We start from the raw sequence: 18,273 nt of genomic DNA on the forward strand, positions 1-18,273 counted from the left end.
TCCTCCCGCCTGGGCCTCCCAGAGTGCTGGGGTGACAGGCGTGAGCCACCGCGCCCGGCCATCATGGCTGTAAGATTTTGTAAGTCAAGGTCCGTAGTGATCTTGACAAGAGGGAAATGGGCTCAAAATTGAAAGATGAGAAAGTGGACACAATGTGTGGAAAACTCTTACAATGGAGCAAAGATAGGGAGAGGGATGTGGGGTTCAGGAAGGTTTTATCTTTCAAGGTGGGGCATTTGATACTATGTTGATTACCGCTCAGAAAACTTCTTTGCAGCACAATCTAGGAGGTTTGCCAACCACCGGTGCCTGGGGCTCGTCTCCAGCGACTAGGATTTACTGATCTGGGGAGCAACCAGGTTCTCGGGGATTTTGCAGATCAAACGGAATAATCAAATCTGTTTAGTCACAGTACCCAACTTTTCCTGCAAGCGTCCGTGGGCAAATGAAGGGCTCATCCCAGTAACTCCAGCCCCCGGAAGACAAGACGGGAGGAAAGAAAAACGACTCCGGAGCGTCTCGCAGGAGCCCGGGGAGAGAACCCGCCTCCCGCGGGTATCGCGAGTATCGCGAGCGGCGCCTCCAGCTCCCGCGCGCCCGCGGAGCCCGCAGCCGCTCGCCAGTGCGCACGCGCAGGCCCAGCCTGGCCGCGCCCCCGCCCTCCGCGCGCGCTTCTCGTCCCTCCGGCCGCCGGAGCTCGTCCCCTGGCCGCCGCGCGGGAGGGAGGCCGGGATGGCAGACGAGATCGCCAAGGCGCAGGTCGCTCGGCCTGGCGGCGACACGATCTTCGGGAAGATCATCCGCAAGGAAATCCCAGCCAAAATCATTTTTGAGGATGACCGGGTAGGCACCGGGCGCCGCCCCGCCCGCGGGCTGTGGCGGGGGCGGCCTCCCGCGGAGGGAAGGGACGGAAGGGACCGCGCCGTCCGGCCGAGCGGGCCCCCTGCCAGCGGGCAGGGCCGCGGGCCTCCGGGGCGGCCTGCCGGCGCGTGCCGGCGCTCCGGTTACGCGTTATCGGCGCCGGGCTCGGGCCGGGCCGCCCCGCGGGGCCTGGGCGCGTGTCGGGGCGCGCCGGTGCCCGGCGTGGACGCCCGCCGGCTGCCCCGCCGCCTGGGACCTCGCTGGGCGTCGGGGATCTGGAAATCTCGCCGGCGCTCTGCCTGACAGGAAGAAACCCGATCGCGCCCTGACCCGGCCGGATCTCCGCGATCTCCCGCGCTCGGCGGCCGGCCCGGGGCTGCTCCGCTCGGCGGGCGCTGGCGGCGGCGCGCGCGGGATTTGCCGCTTTGGACCGCTGAGCGTTTTGTACTCACAGACCCTGAGTGATTTCGTTTACGTTCGACAGGAAAGTGATTTTATGCCAAGGGACTGAGAATGTAGTTTCTGTTGACATCATTGTAGGTGCGAACCCGGTTGACGTAGCTTTAAGACATCTTGTGTAAATTGTTTCGTGGACAGCTTCATTTTGGATTTGGATCTCAGATAGAGCTGCGCAAGAGGTTGGCTGATTTAGGTAGAACAAATTTTGTAAACATTTTGTTAAATTAAGAAATGTAAGAAAAACATTCACGTTGTGTTATCTAAGACTTAACTAGGTTCCTGGAGGTGAGTTTTATTTAAATACCTTTATTTGTCTCTAGTTAGGGGGAAGTTCTTTTGTTTTAGAGAAAGCATGTTTCCTTTCACAAGCTTGCAGTTGCCCTTTATAAATGATCGTTGAAGTGCTGACTTGAACCACCTAAGTCCAACAGGGCAACAGCACGGAGCGTTCTAAATGAGACAGCATTTTTCAGGGAGCACCAAATAGAATTGCTCGTGAGACAGTTAGGCGTGAATAGGTTTTATGAAGCAGCTTCTACCTCCAGTAAGGGAGCAAAAAATACAAAAACATTCACGCAGCATTTGTATTTACAGACATTTCTAATGTGCTTTATAATTTGTGTAATGCTACTTATACTCTTTAGTTCTACAGAAGAGAATAGGTATATTTCCTAAATAGTTGAATAAAGTGGGAAGAATGGACATTAATCATGTATCAGACAAATATGTAATTAACAAAACTGGTCACAACCGGAAAGGGAAAAACCAGGAAATCGCACAGACAGGCCTCTGACCTGGGCACGGTGGAAGGGGGAGGGGAAACAGGTTTCATTTAGGAATTATGTGTGCTGGGATCAGGAGCGAATAGCAGTTTACCTTAGACAAATTCAGGGTTGAGGCGAGAGAGGATCACTGCAGTTCAGGGCACAGCCGTTGAAAAAACCCCGAGGGTGGAGAGTTATGATTGACCGTGTAACTTGATCAGGAAGAGTTGCTTGAGATCATACTGGAGAGGTAGACAAGGATTAGCATGTGTAATTTCTGCTCATCCGTTGGATCTCATTTTAAATGTCATTGTCTCAGAGTGGTTGTCCCTGACCACCTAATTTAAATCAGGTTTTCTGTAATAATCATCTCACCCTTTACTTTTCCTCTGTAACATGTATGACCTTTGGTAATTACACCTTTATTTATTTATTTTGTTTTCCCATAAGACTCTATAAATTCTGTGAAAAGGACCATAAGACCATGTGTATTGTATACATTTGTGTTTTCTTGGCATCTAGTACAGTGCCTCTTATGTGGTTAGTGCTTAATAAATAATTGAAAGAATAGATAGCCAGGCCTAGTGGCTCGCCTGTAGGTAGTCCCAGCTGCTTGGGAGGCTGAGGTGGGAGGATCCCTTGAGCCCAGGAGTTTGAGGCTGCAGGGAGCTATGACTGTGCCACTGACTTCAGCCTGAGTGACAGAGCAAGACCCTGTCTCTTAAAAAAAAAAAAAAAAAAAAAAAGTTTTAGCCTACTGATGTACTAAAACTGATTGTTTTTTTTCTTTTTCCTAGTGTCTTGCTTTCCATGACATTTCCCCTCAAGCACCAACACATTTTCTGGTGATACCCAAGAAATTCATATCCCAGATTTCTGCAGCAGAAGATGATGATGAAAGTGTAAGTAAATTTCTAACACAATTTTTTTTAATTGGGAGATTAAATTTTGTCCATAGAGTGATACCACATTTTCATCTTCCTGAAGGTGTTACTGAGGAAAAACAGAAAAACCATTAGGACTTAAATACAATGTATAAATAGTTTGATTTTTGATAAAACAGAGACATTCAGAAATAAGAAACATTAAAAAAAATTTTATGGAATGCTTCACGAATTTGCATGTCATCCTTTTATAGGGGCTGTGCTAATCTCTGTGTTGTTTCTTTAGAAATGAGATACATTTTATTGGCATGTCCATCATTCCATGAATTGGTATACTGTGTGACTGAATCAGCAAAAATGTATAAATGGAAAATATATGGCTGAAATTCTAGTAATGAAAAGTGTTTTAAAGGATGATTTGTGCAGATACATTGGAGGTATATAATTGAAGTCACCAGTATATGAAACTACAAATCAGTTAAATCATGTATACCCAAAACACGTATCATAAAGTCCATGTATGTAACTCACAGTGACCCTCTCCAACTCTCAATTACATATGCCTAGTATGACTAAAAGTTTGGTTACTAAATCTAATTAGGGCAGGCACTGGCAATCTATGGCCTGTAGGCCAAATCTGGCCTGTTGCCTGTGTTTGTAAAGTTTTATCGGATCATAGCCACTCTCATTTGTTTAATTATTGTCTATGGTTCCTTTTGCACTACAAAGGCAGAGTTGAGTAGTTTTGATAGAAGCCATTGGGCCCACAAGCCTACAATATTTACTTTGTGGCCCTTTGCAGAGAAAGTTTGCTGCTTATTGGATTAGAGGCAGCAGCCGAGAAACAGAAAGAGGGACATCTGGGGTATTCAGAATAGATTACGTAGCTCTGTAGAAGGAACTGGGAAACCTGTGAAATAAAGATACAGCTTGAAAAACACAACAATCCTAGAACTACTTTATACATGGCTAGGTGGGCTTTAATATCTCTGATCCTGTTGGATAGGATTGCATACTAAACAGTTAATTTGTAAATTTTATATTAATAGTTATAACCATGAGTGGTCAAGAGAAGGTAAATTATGTTGAATAAACTCTTTCTTTCTTTTTTCTTTCTTCCTTTCTTTCTTTCTTTTTTTTTTTTTTTGAGACAGATTTCCCTGTGTCGCCCAGGCTAGAGTGAGTGCGGTGGTGTGATCATAGCTCACTGCAATCTCAAATTCCTGGGCTCAAGTGATCCTCCTGGCTCAGCCTCCTAAGTAGCTAGGACTACAGGCATGCGCCACCATGCCTGGCAAATATTTTTTATTTTTTGTAGAGATAGGGGTCTTGCTATGTTGCCTAGGCTGGTCTCGAACTCCTGGCCTCAAATGATCCTCCTGCTTCAGCCTCCCAAAGTGCTAGGATTTCCAGCTACCACACCTGGCCTGAGTAAATTTTTTAAGACAACAGAATATACATAAAACATATAGGCCGGGCGCGGTGGCTCATGCCTGTAATCCTAGCACTCTGGGAGGCCGAGGTGGGCGGATCGTTTGAGCTCAGGAGTTCGAGACCAGCCTGAGCAAGAGTGAGACCCCATCTCTACTAAAAATAGAAAGAAATTATATGGACAGCTAAAAATATATATAGAAAAATTTAGCCGGGCATGGTGGTGCATGCCTGTAGTCCCAGCTACTCGGGAGGCTGAGGCAGGAGGATGGCTTGAGCTCAGGAGTTTGAGGTTGCTGTGAGCTAGGCTAACGCCACGGCACTCATTCTAGCCTGGGCAACAGAGTGAGACTCTGTCTCAAAAAATAAATAAATAAATAAATAAAAAACATATAATATACATGTAACATACAATCCACCTATGTAAAGTATATGTCACTAGTTTTTAGTATGTTCAGAGTTTTGCAGCCATCGCCATAGTAAGTTTCAGAACATTTTCGTCATCCCCAAAAGAGAACCTGTACCCATTAGCAGCTACTCTCCATTCTGCCCACCTCACCAAGTCCCTCCCCAAACCCTAGGCAACATCTAATCTACTTTCTGTCTCTAGATTTGCCTATTCTGGACATTTCATATAAGTGGAATCATATAATATGTGGTCTTCTGTGACTGTTTCTTTCACTTAGTATAGTGTTTTCAAGGTTCGTGTTGTAGCATGTTTCAGTACTTTATTATTTTATGTCCAAATAATATTGCCTTGTATGGATAGACTATATTTTATTTATATATTCTTCATTTGATGGATATTTGGGATAGATATTCCACTCTCTGGCTACCGTGGATACTGCTGTAATAATTTGTAACGTGTCTGTGTGGACATGTATTTTCATTTTCTTTGGTGTATTCCTAGGACTGGAATTGCTGGGTCATATGGTAACTATGTTTCTCCTTTGGAGGAACTGCCCAGTGTTTCCCAAAGTTGCTGCATCATTTTCCCACCAGCAATGTATGAGGGTTTGAATTTCTCCACATCCTGACCAACATTTGCTTTTCTCCTTTTGATTATAGCCCTCCTACTAGGTGTGAGGTGGTATCTCATTGTGGTTTTGATTTGCATTCCCCTAATTTCCCTCGCTTCTAGTTTGTTTTTTTTTTAAAGCAAGTCATGGACATATCATTTCAGGATAGACTTCTTAGTAATGATGCTGGGATACTTATTCATATCAAAAAATGAAATCAGGCCGGGCGCGGTGGCTCACGCCTGTAATCCTAGCTCTCTGGGAGGCCGAGGTGGGCGGATTGTTTGAGCTCAGGAGTTCGAGACCAGCCTGAGCAAGAGCGAGACCCCATCTCTACTAAAAATAGAAAGAAATTATATGGACAGCTAAAAAATATATATATATAGAAAAAATTAGCCGGGCATGGTGGTGCATGCCTGTAGTCCCAGCTACTCGGGAGGCTGAGACAGGAGGATCGCTTGAGCCCAGGAGTTTGAGGTTGCTGTGAGCTGGGCTGACGCCACGGCACTCACTCTAGCCTGGGCAACAGAGTGAGACTCTGTCTCAAAAAAAAAAAAAAAAAAAAAAAAAAAAAAAAAAAAAAAGAAATCAGATCACATCCTCATGCTTTGCATAAAAATCAATTCAGATGCATTACAGACCTTATTAGGAATGATTTTTTAGAAGCCAAAATTAGAGAATATCTTTATGACTTGGGGTTGGGAAGGAAGGATTCCTAATAAGAAACAAAGCAGAATCCATAAAAGAAAAAGGGTGATTAAATTGAACACATTAAATTTAAGAACTTGTGTTCACCAAAAGACTCCTTAAAGAGTGAAAAGGCAAATCACAAGCAGAAAAGATTTGTAACCTCTGAAGTAGGGGAGAAGGTGGAGAAAGTAACTGAATAGGATTACTGGGAAGCCTTTAGGCTGTGGTAATGTTCTATTTTTTGATCTGATAGATATGTAAATACTTGCTTTATTATTTTTAAATTGTTCATATGCTTTCATACATTTTTATCTGTGGTATTTCACAAAATTTTTTTAAATGTTGAAATCAAGAATGGACACTTTGTGCCTTCAATATTTGCATTATTTACTTGAGGGTACCTTTTTAAAGTGAGATATTATTTTTGAAACTTAGAGACTTCAGGGCATTAATTTTTAATTCATTATGTTCTTACAAATCACAGAGTTCAAAGGTTAGAGTGAGTAGTGCTTAATGGTAAAATAACTTCTTCAGGAACTGAAAGATTAAAACTTTTTAACATTCAGTATAATTGCACAATCTTGGCATTTTAAGATCAGAGCTTCCTACTGAAATGCCGCTCTTGCCTGTAAGGATAGATAGAATGTTAGTTTTTACTCAGTTAACTTTCTAAATTAGAGTTTTACGGTCTCGTTGACATAGAAGACAGTTCTTTGTCATGAAACATTTATTGAACCAGCTTTAACACTGTGCTAACACATAATTAAATCAGTGACCAGCATAGGTACATACTATATATAATTCAATGCAGATGCTCCTTGACTTACAGTGGGGTTATGTCCTGATAAACCTCATTGTGAATTGAAGATAATCGTATGTTGAAAATTTAATCCATCTAACCTACTGAACATTATAGCTCAGCCTAGCCTACCTTAAACGTGCTCAGAACACTTACATTAGCCTACAGTTGGGCAAAATCATCTAGCAGAGAGCCAGCCTATTTTGTAATAAAATGTTGAATATAATTCATGTAAGACTGTTAACACTGCATATCACTAGTCTGGGAAAAGATCAAAATTTGAAGTACAGTTTCTACTGTGAATGCATATTGTTTTCGCACCATGGTAAAGTTGAAAAATCATAAGTTGAACCATCGTGAGTTGGGGACCATCTGTACTTTAAAACTGGGAATTTTTCACCATTTCAAATCTTTAAGCCCATTTCTTTTTTTTTTTTTTTTTTTTGAGACAGAGTCTCACTCTGTTGCCCAGGCTAGAGTGAGTGCCGTGGCGTCAGCCTAGCTCACAGCAACCTCAAACTCCTGAACTCAAGCGATCCTCCTGTCTCAGCCTCCCGAGTAGCTGGGACTACAGGCGTGCGCCACCATGCCCGGCTAATTTTTTCTATATATATTTTTAGCTGTCCATATAATTTCTTTCTATTTTTAGTTGAGATGGGGTCTCGCTCTTGCTCAGGCTGGTCTAAGCCCATTTCTTGAATGTGGGCTTTTAACAGTCATCCCTTCTTGGGATCTGATTATTATAGTTTTTCCCGTGGATGTTGCCAGATCTGTTGTATTGTCTGGGGATTTGTAGGACCCTGTGGCAAATACCTAGTTTCACTCTGGGTCATCCTGTGTGTTTCTTGGTCCAATCTATTGGCAGTTTGTCTCTCTTTGCACATGGAGTCTACTTGTGTGTTGGCAGCTTTCTTCTCTAATAAAAGCTAAAGGGGGTAGGGTTGGTGGAAAAAGTACGTGAAACTACAATTCGCTGTTTATGATTTCCCGTGGTAAGAGAACAAAGATGGGGGGTTAACCTCTCTTCCCAACATTCTAACAAGCTCTCAGGAAAGGAACTCCCTTAATTCTTATGGCAAGAAAAGAGGAAGAGGAGGGAAAGTCTTAAGTTTCTATTCCGTTACGTTAGTAAGCCCCAGGACAGTAGACTCTGCTGCTCATGCAGTAGGGTCCGTTGTACAGATAGTCCCTGACTTAAGGTTCAACTTAAGCAATTTTTCAACTCTGTGATGGTGCAAAAGCGATAGACGTTTGGTAGAAACCATATTTTGAATTTTGGATTTTGATTTTTTTTTCTGGTTAGCATTATGTGGTACAAAACTCTTACATGAGGTGTTCAACTCTTTATTATAAAATGGACTTTGTGTTAGATGATTTTGTCCAACTGTATGCTAATAAAAGGGTTTTGAGCATGTTTAAGGTAAGCTAGCCCAAGCTGTGGTGTTCGGCAGGTTAGGTGTATTAAATGGATTTTCAACTTAAGATATTTTCAATATATGATAATCGAGGAGCATTTGTAATCTGAATGTTACGGATGCCCACCTGTGCTATTCAAAGCCATAATTTGATTCTTACAATGTCAGTGAGATACTTACGGTCACTAAAAGAGAAAATGTTTTAATACTGTTTGTTCCCTGTTAAATAAATACAGCAGGCAAACAGTATTACCACACTCTGTTCATTTTTCTACCTCAGAAAGGTCCTGATCTCCAGAGCAGGCTTTGCTTCCTTGGTGTTTGGGGCAGCAGCAAAGAAGGATTTCTGTGTCAATATTCCAGAACAGAAAGGGTCCATGCATGGATTAGTTGGTTAGACTCATTTTTCCTCAACGTAAAAATATGATGTACAGGAGCGGGCTTCATGGCCCTTCATCTGTTAATACAGTTGATTCCATAGGAAAGAAAAGAATAATTATTTGGTTTTCCCTGGAGGTACTGGCCTCAGTTAAAATTTTTCCTAATATTCTTTATGGTAGATTGTATAATTGTTCATAAATACTACTCTCCTTTGGGCTAATTATACTTCCTGCCTCATTGATGCCTAGTCATATGACTTGATTTGGCCAATGAATGCAAGCAGAAGCCTTTCGGGTAGAAATGTTTAGAGCCAGCTCCTGGTTTGCCTGTTTTCTCTTCCCTGTACTACTATGGCAGCTCCGTCAGTCTGGATCCCAAAGTGAAAAAGATGTAGAATATGGAACCTCGTCAGCTTGTGATGAACATGCAGAGAGCACAAGAAATGTATCTTTGTTTTTAAACAGATTTTAGGGTTGTTTGTTACCAAGCATAACCAAACTTGTCCTGATTGATACACACCCCTAAAACAAGAAAGCAATATCGTCTTGCTTTATTAGGAAAACTTAAATACCTCTTGGAATATAATTAAAAAAATTTTTTAATTGAACATTTTATGCCTAATTCATTTATTGAAATTCATAATGAATAAATACCTAGCCTTAATGGATTTTTATTTTTATTTATTTATTTATTTATTGAGACAGAGTCTTGCTTTGTTGCCTGAGCTAGAGCGAGTGCCGTGGTGTCACCCTAGCTCACAGCAACCTCAAACTCCTGGGCTCAAGCGATCCTCCTGCCTCAGCCTCCCGAGTAGCTGGGACTACAGGCATACGCCACCATGCCTGGCTAATTTTTTCTATATATATTTTTAGTTGTCCAGATAATTTCTTTCTATTTTTAGTAGAGACGGGGTCTCGTTCTTGCTCAGGCTGGTCTCGAACTCCTGACCTCAAGTGATACCTGCCTCGGCCTCCCAGAGTGCTAGGATTACAGGCGTGAGCCACCGCGCCCGGCCTTAATGGATTTTCAGTTGTAAATTTTGCTTTATTGGGATTAAGAGAGTTCCAAATATTTGCCCAGAGGCCTATGTTTCAACTTGGCAGTTTTTCAATTTGATATTTCAACTTGATTATTTGTTATTTAATGGCAAGAAGTTATAAATAGACTGTGCTTAAGAAACTTTTTTTTCTTTTCCAGCTTCTTGGACATTTAATGATTGTTGGCAAGAAATGTGCTGCTGATCTGGGCCTGAAGAAGGGTTATCGAATGGTAGTGAATGAAGGTTCAGATGGGGGACAGTCTGTCTACCATGTTCATCTGCATGTTCTTGGAGGTCGGCAGATGAATTGGCCTCCTGGTTAAGCATGTTTTAGGGATAATTTTCCTTTTTCCAGGCAGTGATCAAGTTTGCAAGTTCCTGTATGTTAAATGGCACATTTTTGCCTGTGTATGGAGAGATTGAGGAAGTAATTTTAAAAACCCATACATAATAAAAGACTTTGTTGCATGGTTTAGTCTCTCTGAATTCTGCATTTGATTTATTATTTTAAAAATGTTTGTTCTATTTTTATTTTTTAATTGAGATGGGGTCTTGCTCTTGCTGAGGCTGGTCTCGAACTTCTGACCTCGAGCGATCCACCTGCCTTGGCCTCCCCGGGTGCTAGGATTACGGGCGTGAGCCACCACGCCCAGCCTATTCTTAGTTTTTTAAAAAGTCAATTTTACCTAAAAGTTAATATGGAAGGCTGTTGTGATAGGGAAGGCAAACAAGGATTATGCAATAGGAACAAAGTTAAGATTTTTCTTGATGCTTACAAGGTCATAAGTTAAAACGCACTTAACTGCTTTGTAATTGTTTATGATTATCATGATGCTAATAAAGTACCCATTTCCGACCTTTTTATCAGCAAAACCAAGGAGTAGGGCAATTTGAGTAGGCAGGATGTGGAGGGTAAGACTAGGGTTTGAGGTCACGTGTAGTAGGTTTATTATAATAAATATTTCAGACCTACATTTACTAGCATGTGAACTTGAACAAGTAACTCAACCTCACCTTATAGGAGAAATAAATGAGAGAATGTAGAAACGGAAGTTGTTTTTTTTTTTTTTTTTTTTTTTGAGACAGGGTCTCATTCTGTCCCTGCGGCTAGCGTGCCATGGCTAGATCATAGCTCACTGCAACCTCAAACTCCTAGGATCAAGTGATCCTCCCCTGCAGCTGGGACTATAGGTGCAGGCCACCACACCCAGCTAGTTTTTTTTTTTTTTTTTTTTTTTTTTGAGACAGAGTCTCACTCTGTTGCCCGGGCTAGAGTGAGTGCCGTGGCGTCAGCCTAGCTCACAGCAACCTCAAACTCCTGGGCTTAAGCGATCCTACTGCCTCAGCCTCCCGAGTAGCTGGGACTACAGGCATGCACCACCATGCCCGGCTAATTTTTTGTATATATATATTTTAGTTGTCCATATAATTTCTTTCTATTTTTAGTAGAGATGGGGTCTCGCTCTTGCTCAGGCTGGTCTCGAACTCCTGAGCTCAAACGATCCGCCCACCTCGGCCTCCCAGAGTGCTAGGATTACAGGCGTCAGCCACCGCGCCCGGCCGCCAGCTAGTTTTTAAATTTTTTTTAGAGATGGGGTCTCCATCTGCTCCCCAGGCTGGTCTCAAACTCCTGTCCTCAAGCCATCCTGCCGTCTTGGCCTCTCAAGGTGCTAGGATTACAGGCATGAGCCACCGCGTCCAGCCACAATAGAACTTTCAGAAGTCAGCGTTCAAATTAATGTCCACTGTAGTTATTAGGGCTTGGCTCTTATTTATGCACATTTCCAAGGAGACTGCCTTACTTGGGAAACGTTAAAACGAGGCCCTTCAATAGACTAACCCCCAAGCACGAGTAACACCAAGGTGCTGAAGCCATGCATTAAATACCAACCCAGCCTATGCACCGGAAGGTCCCTTGGTCGGAAGTGACTCTGCCCCTAACTAACATGGCGTCCAGGGGATTTCCGTTCTCCTCTGGTCAGTAATTGGGCTCCGCGGATTCTCGCGGTTTTACCAGTCGCCACCGGCTTCGCAAACACCTCTCCCTTCTCCTTCTGAGGAGGGCGGGGCTACAAAGGAGATTCTGCGTGGTGATTGGTTGTGGCGCGTTAGGAACTCGGCCACAGGGACTCGGACAGTCCAAGCCCGGCATTGATTGGCTGCGGAGAAGCGGGCCACTCGACCGCTGGAGCGGAGGCCGCCGCGGTGAGGAGAGCCATGGGTCGGGAGGCCAAGGTGACAGGGCCCCGGGAGGGGATGGGTGCGATGGCGGCGCGGAGCGTAAGCTCGCGGCCTTGCGGAGGTTGTCTGGGGTCTGTGGAGGCTGGGGTTCAGGGCCCCTCGCGGAGGCCGTGGCCCTGGAGGAGCCAGTGACCAGTGCCGGGGGCCGTGGAGGGTGCGCGGGTGCGGAGGGAGGGAGGCGCCTGCGGGGCGCCCGCTCATCAGAACTGACGGTACGGAGTGTTTGCGGCGGTGCGAGCCCGCCGCTCGCCTCGCCCCCATTTCGCCTCCAGAGCGTTGGTCTGAGGGACGCACGTCGCGTCCCTGGGATGGGCAGGGGACGCCAAAGGCGATCCCAAGCTACCGCCGTCTAATGAAGCGAAAAGTTTGCTCCGATAACCGCAAGGTTCACAGAAGTCTAGCGACCGAGGACGCCGAGTCCTCGCGAGATCACGTGCCGAGGGCGGCACCTGGCGGGGGCTCGACGGCGCCGGGGTGGGGGAGCCGGGCGGCCCGGAGCTGGCGTTCGTTTCCCGCAGGCCGGTGCGCGTGCCGGGGGCAGCCTCCTTTCCCCTTCGTGTCTTCGGCGCGGCCCACTGGGACCCGTGGCCGTCACGGCCGCACCGCAGGCGCGAAGGGGAGGTGGCCCGCCGTGTGGAACGGGGTGAGGAAGGCAGCGCTCCCGGCGGGCCGGGAACGCGCGGCCGCCGAGCCCCCTCGCGCGCTGCTGAGCTTGGCGCTCCGTACGCTTCAGCGCCCGCTGTGACGCCGTGAACACGGTCGTGGAGGGCTGCTCGTTCAAAACCGACTGCATCCTTAGTGGTTACTGATAGAGCCAGGCCGGCGCGGTGGCCACGCCTGTCACCCCGGCCTCGGGGGGCGGGGCCGGAGGATCGCGGGAGGCCGGGGGTTCGAGACCAGACCCCGTCTCCACTCACATAGAAAGCAGTTAGCTGGGCCAGTGCCCCGGGCCGCGGTATTGTCCCGGCTACCTGGGAGGCTGGGGCGAGGGTCCCTTGGCTCGAGGTTGCAGTGGGCTGATGATGCCGCCACTGCACGCTGGCCCGGGGGACAGAGGGGCCCCTGTCTCCAGGACGAGTAGCCGTCCACAGCCAACGTTCAGCCTGTACTGCCCGGCACAGCGGGTGCCGCAACAAACTGACGACGTTCGCCTTCACAAAGAAATCTAGCAAGCAGGGAGATTTTAAATAATTCTTTAATTGTAGTTGTGATAAGTGCTTCTAATTGAAAATACAGTGCGTTTGTGAGCATATAAATAGATTTCACCTACCTGGAGGGCTACAAAAATACCTCGAGGAAGGATAAGTAAAGTTGGTTGAGACCCGAAGTTTGATTAGAAATTAGCTAGGAGAAGAGCGAAGAGAATCTTCCAGAAAGAGGAACTGGCACATGGCAAGTCCTTGAAGTGGGAAGTTGCTTGGAAAACTTGGATGCAAATGAAATTAAGTAGGATCCATTTCAAAAACAGTTTTGGTGGGGCCTCCCATGTATAGGATGCTGAATGTGGAGGCTGCAAATGTGACCAGACGGCCTTTGAGGGAGCAAGTACTTCACCAGCAGACAGTGTGGCAAGTGCCCGGTGCCGCGGGCATGTCGGGAAGGGCATGTTGCCCAGACTTAGAAGGGACAGGTAAGTCATGACTATCTAAAGTGAAACCTTGTACAGAAACCACATCATACACCCTTAAAATTAACCCATTATTCAATATAGTTGAGGCAAAAAGGCTAAGAGACTTGTCCAAGCTTATGAGTGACAATGTCAGATTCAAACTGATCTGACTATAAAGAATCCACTTTTCGTATGCACTGCCCACATTTGCCCAATCGGTATAAGTAAATGAGGACGAAAAGACAATTTGTGAGCTAGCTTTCTGGTTTTGCTTTTGTTTTAAAAGACAGTGTCTCTCTTGCAGTGGCAAGATTATAGTTCACTGTAGCCTCAGACTCCTGAGCTCAAGCGATCCTCCTGCCTCATCCTCCTCAGTAACTGAGACTACAGGCACGTGTTACCACACCTGCCTAATTTTTAAATTTTTGGTAGAGACAGAGTCTTGCTGTGTTGCCCAGGTTGGTCTTAAACTCCTGGTCTCAAGCAATCCTCCCACCTTGGCCTCCCAAAGTGCTAGAATTATAGGCATGAGCAACCACGCCTGGCCCAATTTCTGCATTTTAATAAAATTTATTAGCCCCAACATGATAAAAGCTCCAATAGCTCCATGGCAATAATGATGACATTTTCTTTTTCTTACACTAGGCCTTCTTAAAAAAGAGATTCTCTTTGTTGTACCAATGGAGTCACCTTTCTTTCTCTCTTTTATTTCCTTAAGTAGCATGTAAAACCATGAGATTTACTTACCTCTCACTTTCTTAATTCTGGCAACATGTGTTCCACTGCTCTTGCATTACTAAACTCCCTGGGTTTCTACGATGCCTATAAAGTCCATGTTTCTACTGACAGTCTCTTCAAGGCAATCTAGGTATTAACTGTCAAGCACCTCAGAATTCTTCCAGCCGCCACACATTAATTCCAAAGCCACTTCCATATTTTTAGGTACAGGCCTACCTCAGAGATATTGTGGGTTCAGTTCCAGACCACTGCGGTAAAGCGAGTATCACAATAAAGTGAGTCACACAGTTTTTGGGTTTCCCATTACATATAAAAGTTATGTTTACACTACATTGTAGTCTATTAAGTGTGCAATAGTATTTTGTCAAAAAAAAAACAGTATACATACCTTAATTAAAAATTACTTTATTGCTAAAAAATGCTAACGATCATCTGACACTGAACGCAGTGAACGTAAACTTTTTACTGCTGGAGGGTCTTGCCTCAATGTTGATGGCTGCTGACAGACTGGTGGGGTTGGTGGTTGCTGAAGGTTGGAATGGCTACGGTAACTTCTTAAAATAAGACAACAATAAAGTTTGCTGCATGATTGACTCTTCCTCTAACAAAAGACTTCTCTGTAGCATAGGATGCTGTCTGATAGCATTTTACCCACAGTAGAACTTCTTTCAAAATTGTAGTCAATCCTCTCAAATCCTGCCACTGCTTTACCAAATTTATGTATAATATTCTAAACACTTTGTTGTCTTTTCAACAATGTGCACAGCATCTTCACCAGGAACAGATTCCATCTCAAGAAACCACTTTCTTTTCTCAGCCATAAGAAGCAACTCCTCATCCATTAACGTTTTATCATGAGATTGCAGCAATTCAGTCACATCTTCGGGCTCTACTTCTCATTCTAGTTCTCTTGCTATTTCCACTACATCTGCCGTGACTTTCTCCACTGAAATCCTGAACCCCTCAAAGTCACCCATGAGGGTTGGAATCAATTTCTTCCAAACTCCTGTTAATGTTGATATTTTGACCTCTCCCCATAAATCATGAATGTTCTGAATGGTATCTATAATGGTGAATCTTTTCCAGAAAGTTTTCGATTTACTTTGCCCAGATCTGTTAGAGGAACCCCTGTCTGTGGCAGCTGTAGCCTTACAAAATGTACTACTTTTTTAATAAGACTTGAAGGTCAAAATTATTTTTTCATCCATGGGCTGCATAATGGATGTTGTGTTAGCAAGAATGAAAACAACATTAATCTTCATGTACATCTCTATCAGAGCCCTTGGGTGACCAGGTGCTTTGTCAATTAACAGTAATATTTTGAAAGGAATCTTTTTTTCTGATCAGTATTGTGTCTCGGGGAATAGGGAGGGCTGAGGAGAGGGAGAGAGATGATGGACCAGCCATCAGTGGAATAGTCAGAACACACACCTTTATTAAGTTCACCCTCTTAGATGAGTACAGCTCTTGGCACCCCACAACGGTTACAATAGTGACATCAAAGATCACAGATCACAGAGCACCATAACAAATATAATAATGAAAAAGTTTGAAATATTGTGAGAATTACTAAAATGTAACACAAATACACGAAGTGAGCACGTGCTGTTGAAAAAATGGTGCCAGTAGAGTTACTTGATGCAGGGTTGCCACAAACCTTCAATTTGTAAAAAAATGTAATAAAGTGAAGTGCAACAAAACAAGGTATGCCTGTATTTGTTACAGCATACCCAATTTCCCAGTACCAAAGTTTGTATTAGTTTCCTATGGCTGTGGAAACAAAGTATTATAAACGGGGTGGCTTAAAACAACAGAAATTTATTGTCCCACAGTTCTGGAAGCTGAAGTCTAAGATCAAGATGTCAGCAGGGCTGTGCTCCCTCTGAATCTCCGGGTGGAATCTTTCCTGTGCTCTTCCCAGCTTCCGATGGTGGGGCTGTCAGTCCTCAGTGTTCCTTGCCAATCTCTGCCCTTGTCTTCTCATGATGGTCTTTGCCCTGTGTGTTGATCTTCACATGGTATTTTCTTCTTCTTACAAGGGCATCAGTCAGATTGGATTAGGGCCCACCCTAATGACCTCATCTTAACTTGATGACATCTTCAAAGACCCTATTTCCAAATAAAGTCACATTTAGAGGTACCTGGGATTAGGACTTCAACATGTCTTGTCAGGGGAGACACAATTCAAGCCTTAACAGTATGTATGTTCCACATTTATTCACCCTTTCATGAGGTGATGGACATTTGGGTTGTTTCCGCTTTTGGGCTATTATGAATAATACTGCTATGAACATGAGTGTACAAGTTTTTGTGCGAACATATGTTGTCATTTGTCTTGGGTGTGTATATACCGAGAATTTCTGGGTCATAAGATAACTGTATGTTTAACTTTTTGAGCAACTGCCAAACTTTTCCAAACCAAGCTGTACCATTTTACATTCCCACCAATGTGTAAGAGTTCCAATTTTTCCACATCCTTGCCAACTCTTGTTATTGACTTTTTGACCATAGCCATCCTACTAGGGTGCAGTGGTATCTCACTGAGGTTTAGATTTGTATTTCCAGATGGCAAATGAACATCTTTTCATGGCTTATTGTCCATTTCTGCTTTTTGGTTTTTGGTTTTTGTTTTCTGGAGAACTATCTGCGCAAATCTTTACCCCCTTTTTTTCTGTTTGAGAGCTTGTTTGGAGGTTCTAGCAGGGGAGCGCGGCTACTCGTATACCCGTGACGGAAGAACGGTTCTCCTCTATGGGGGAAGGTCGTCCTCTCCCACGAGGGACGCACATGGAGCGGTGAGGGAGGAAGGTGACACCGCCTGGCCAGCCGGGTGAGCCGAATCAGCCCTCATCAGTGGGGTGACAGGTGTTGCAGCCAGATCGCCCTCACATCCCTTGTTTTCTTTCTGAGATGAGACTGGGCTGGTCTCTAACTCCTGAGCTCAAACAATTCTGCTTTAGCCTCCCAAGTAGCTGTGGTGTGTATGCCGCAGTACCCAACAATTAGGGTTTTTAAAATTTATTGTTGTTAAATTGTAAGAGCTCTTTATATATTCTAGACACTAGAACCTTATCAGATATATGATTTGCAAATGTCTTCTCCCATTCTATGGGGTTTTTTTAATACTGTTTTTTCCTTTTCTCTTTTTAAAATAAATTTTTATAAATATGATAAATGTGTAAAGTTTAAGAAATCAAATAATGTTATACAGAAAACCAGTAGGTGCCTACTTCCTTCTATTAATACCTACTCCCAGTTTCTGCTCCCCAGAGATAAGTGCTTTTAATTATTTTAGCTATTTCTTCTGGGATTTACCTTCATGTTTCTAAATAACATGTTCAAACTGCTATTTATTGATTTTTTTTTCCTCTTTGGAGACATTATTTATTGACTTTTAACTGTGGAAGGTGAGGACTAAGTTCCCTCACACCTCCTGTTCTCTCAATATATAAATTTTGGCAAATCAGTTTTCACCTTTGATATTATTACTATATAAAAATTGTCCACAGCTGAGCCTTCTAATATATACAATGGCATTGCTGTGCTCTTCTTAGTTTTTCTCAAAATAAATGCCTTATTTTTATTATCATTGTTTAGTTTCCTACATATCTATTACCAAACTCTGAGCAAAACTAAAGTCTACCAGTTTCATTTTTTCCTAGCAACTCTTCTGGAGCAATTCCGTCTTTTGCGGTAGCCCAGGCTAGTTGCTCTCTAGCCTGGCTGCACCGATGTTGGCATTGGTCCTCCCCATCATCTCTGCCTCTCCTGTGTGAGATCACCTGTCTCCCTAGTTCCCACATCTTTTCCTTTTGTGTTTCATCCCCTTGTTTTGGTGAAGCATATCCTGTAGCTTTCCAATAAAGTCTTTACAACAGGTGAGAGACTTTGCATTTCTGAAAATATCTATTTGCCCTTGCCTTTGGGTAATAGTTTGACTATT

The 18,273-nt window shown here is 44.0% G+C and overlaps 2 protein-coding genes and 1 pseudogene across 2 annotated transcripts in view; 2 read left to right on the forward strand and 1 right to left on the reverse strand.

Annotated features, from left to right (window-relative positions):
• Positions 1 to 672: 672 nt before the first annotated feature.
• HINT1 (histidine triad nucleotide binding protein 1) lies at positions 673 to 10,215 on the forward strand. Its single transcript, XM_069484013.1, has 3 exons — positions 673 to 843; positions 2,882 to 2,986; positions 9,901 to 10,215. Exons 1-3 carry the CDS (start codon positions 733 to 735, stop codon positions 10,063 to 10,065), a joined length of 381 nt encoding a protein of 126 aa, XP_069340114.1. The 5' UTR covers positions 673 to 732; the 3' UTR covers positions 10,066 to 10,215.
• On the reverse strand, positions 3,178 to 3,269 carry LOC138393296 (U6 spliceosomal RNA; annotated as a pseudogene).
• A 1,720-nt stretch (positions 10,216 to 11,935) lies between the features above and the next one.
• Positions 11,936 to 18,273, forward strand: part of LYRM7 (LYR motif containing 7) — a 28,914-nt gene continuing 22,576 nt past the window's right edge. Inside the window, exon 1 of the mRNA XM_069484014.1 lies at positions 11,936 to 11,977. Coding sequence (XP_069340115.1) covers positions 11,960 to 11,977 — 18 coding nt within the window. The 5' untranslated portion in view covers positions 11,936 to 11,959. The remainder of the gene's footprint in view (positions 11,978 to 18,273) is intronic.

Source organism: Eulemur rufifrons, chromosome 10, assembly GCF_041146395.1.
Source record: "Eulemur rufifrons isolate Redbay chromosome 10, OSU_ERuf_1, whole genome shotgun sequence".
NCBI classification, from domain to species: domain Eukaryota; kingdom Metazoa; phylum Chordata; class Mammalia; order Primates; family Lemuridae; genus Eulemur; species Eulemur rufifrons.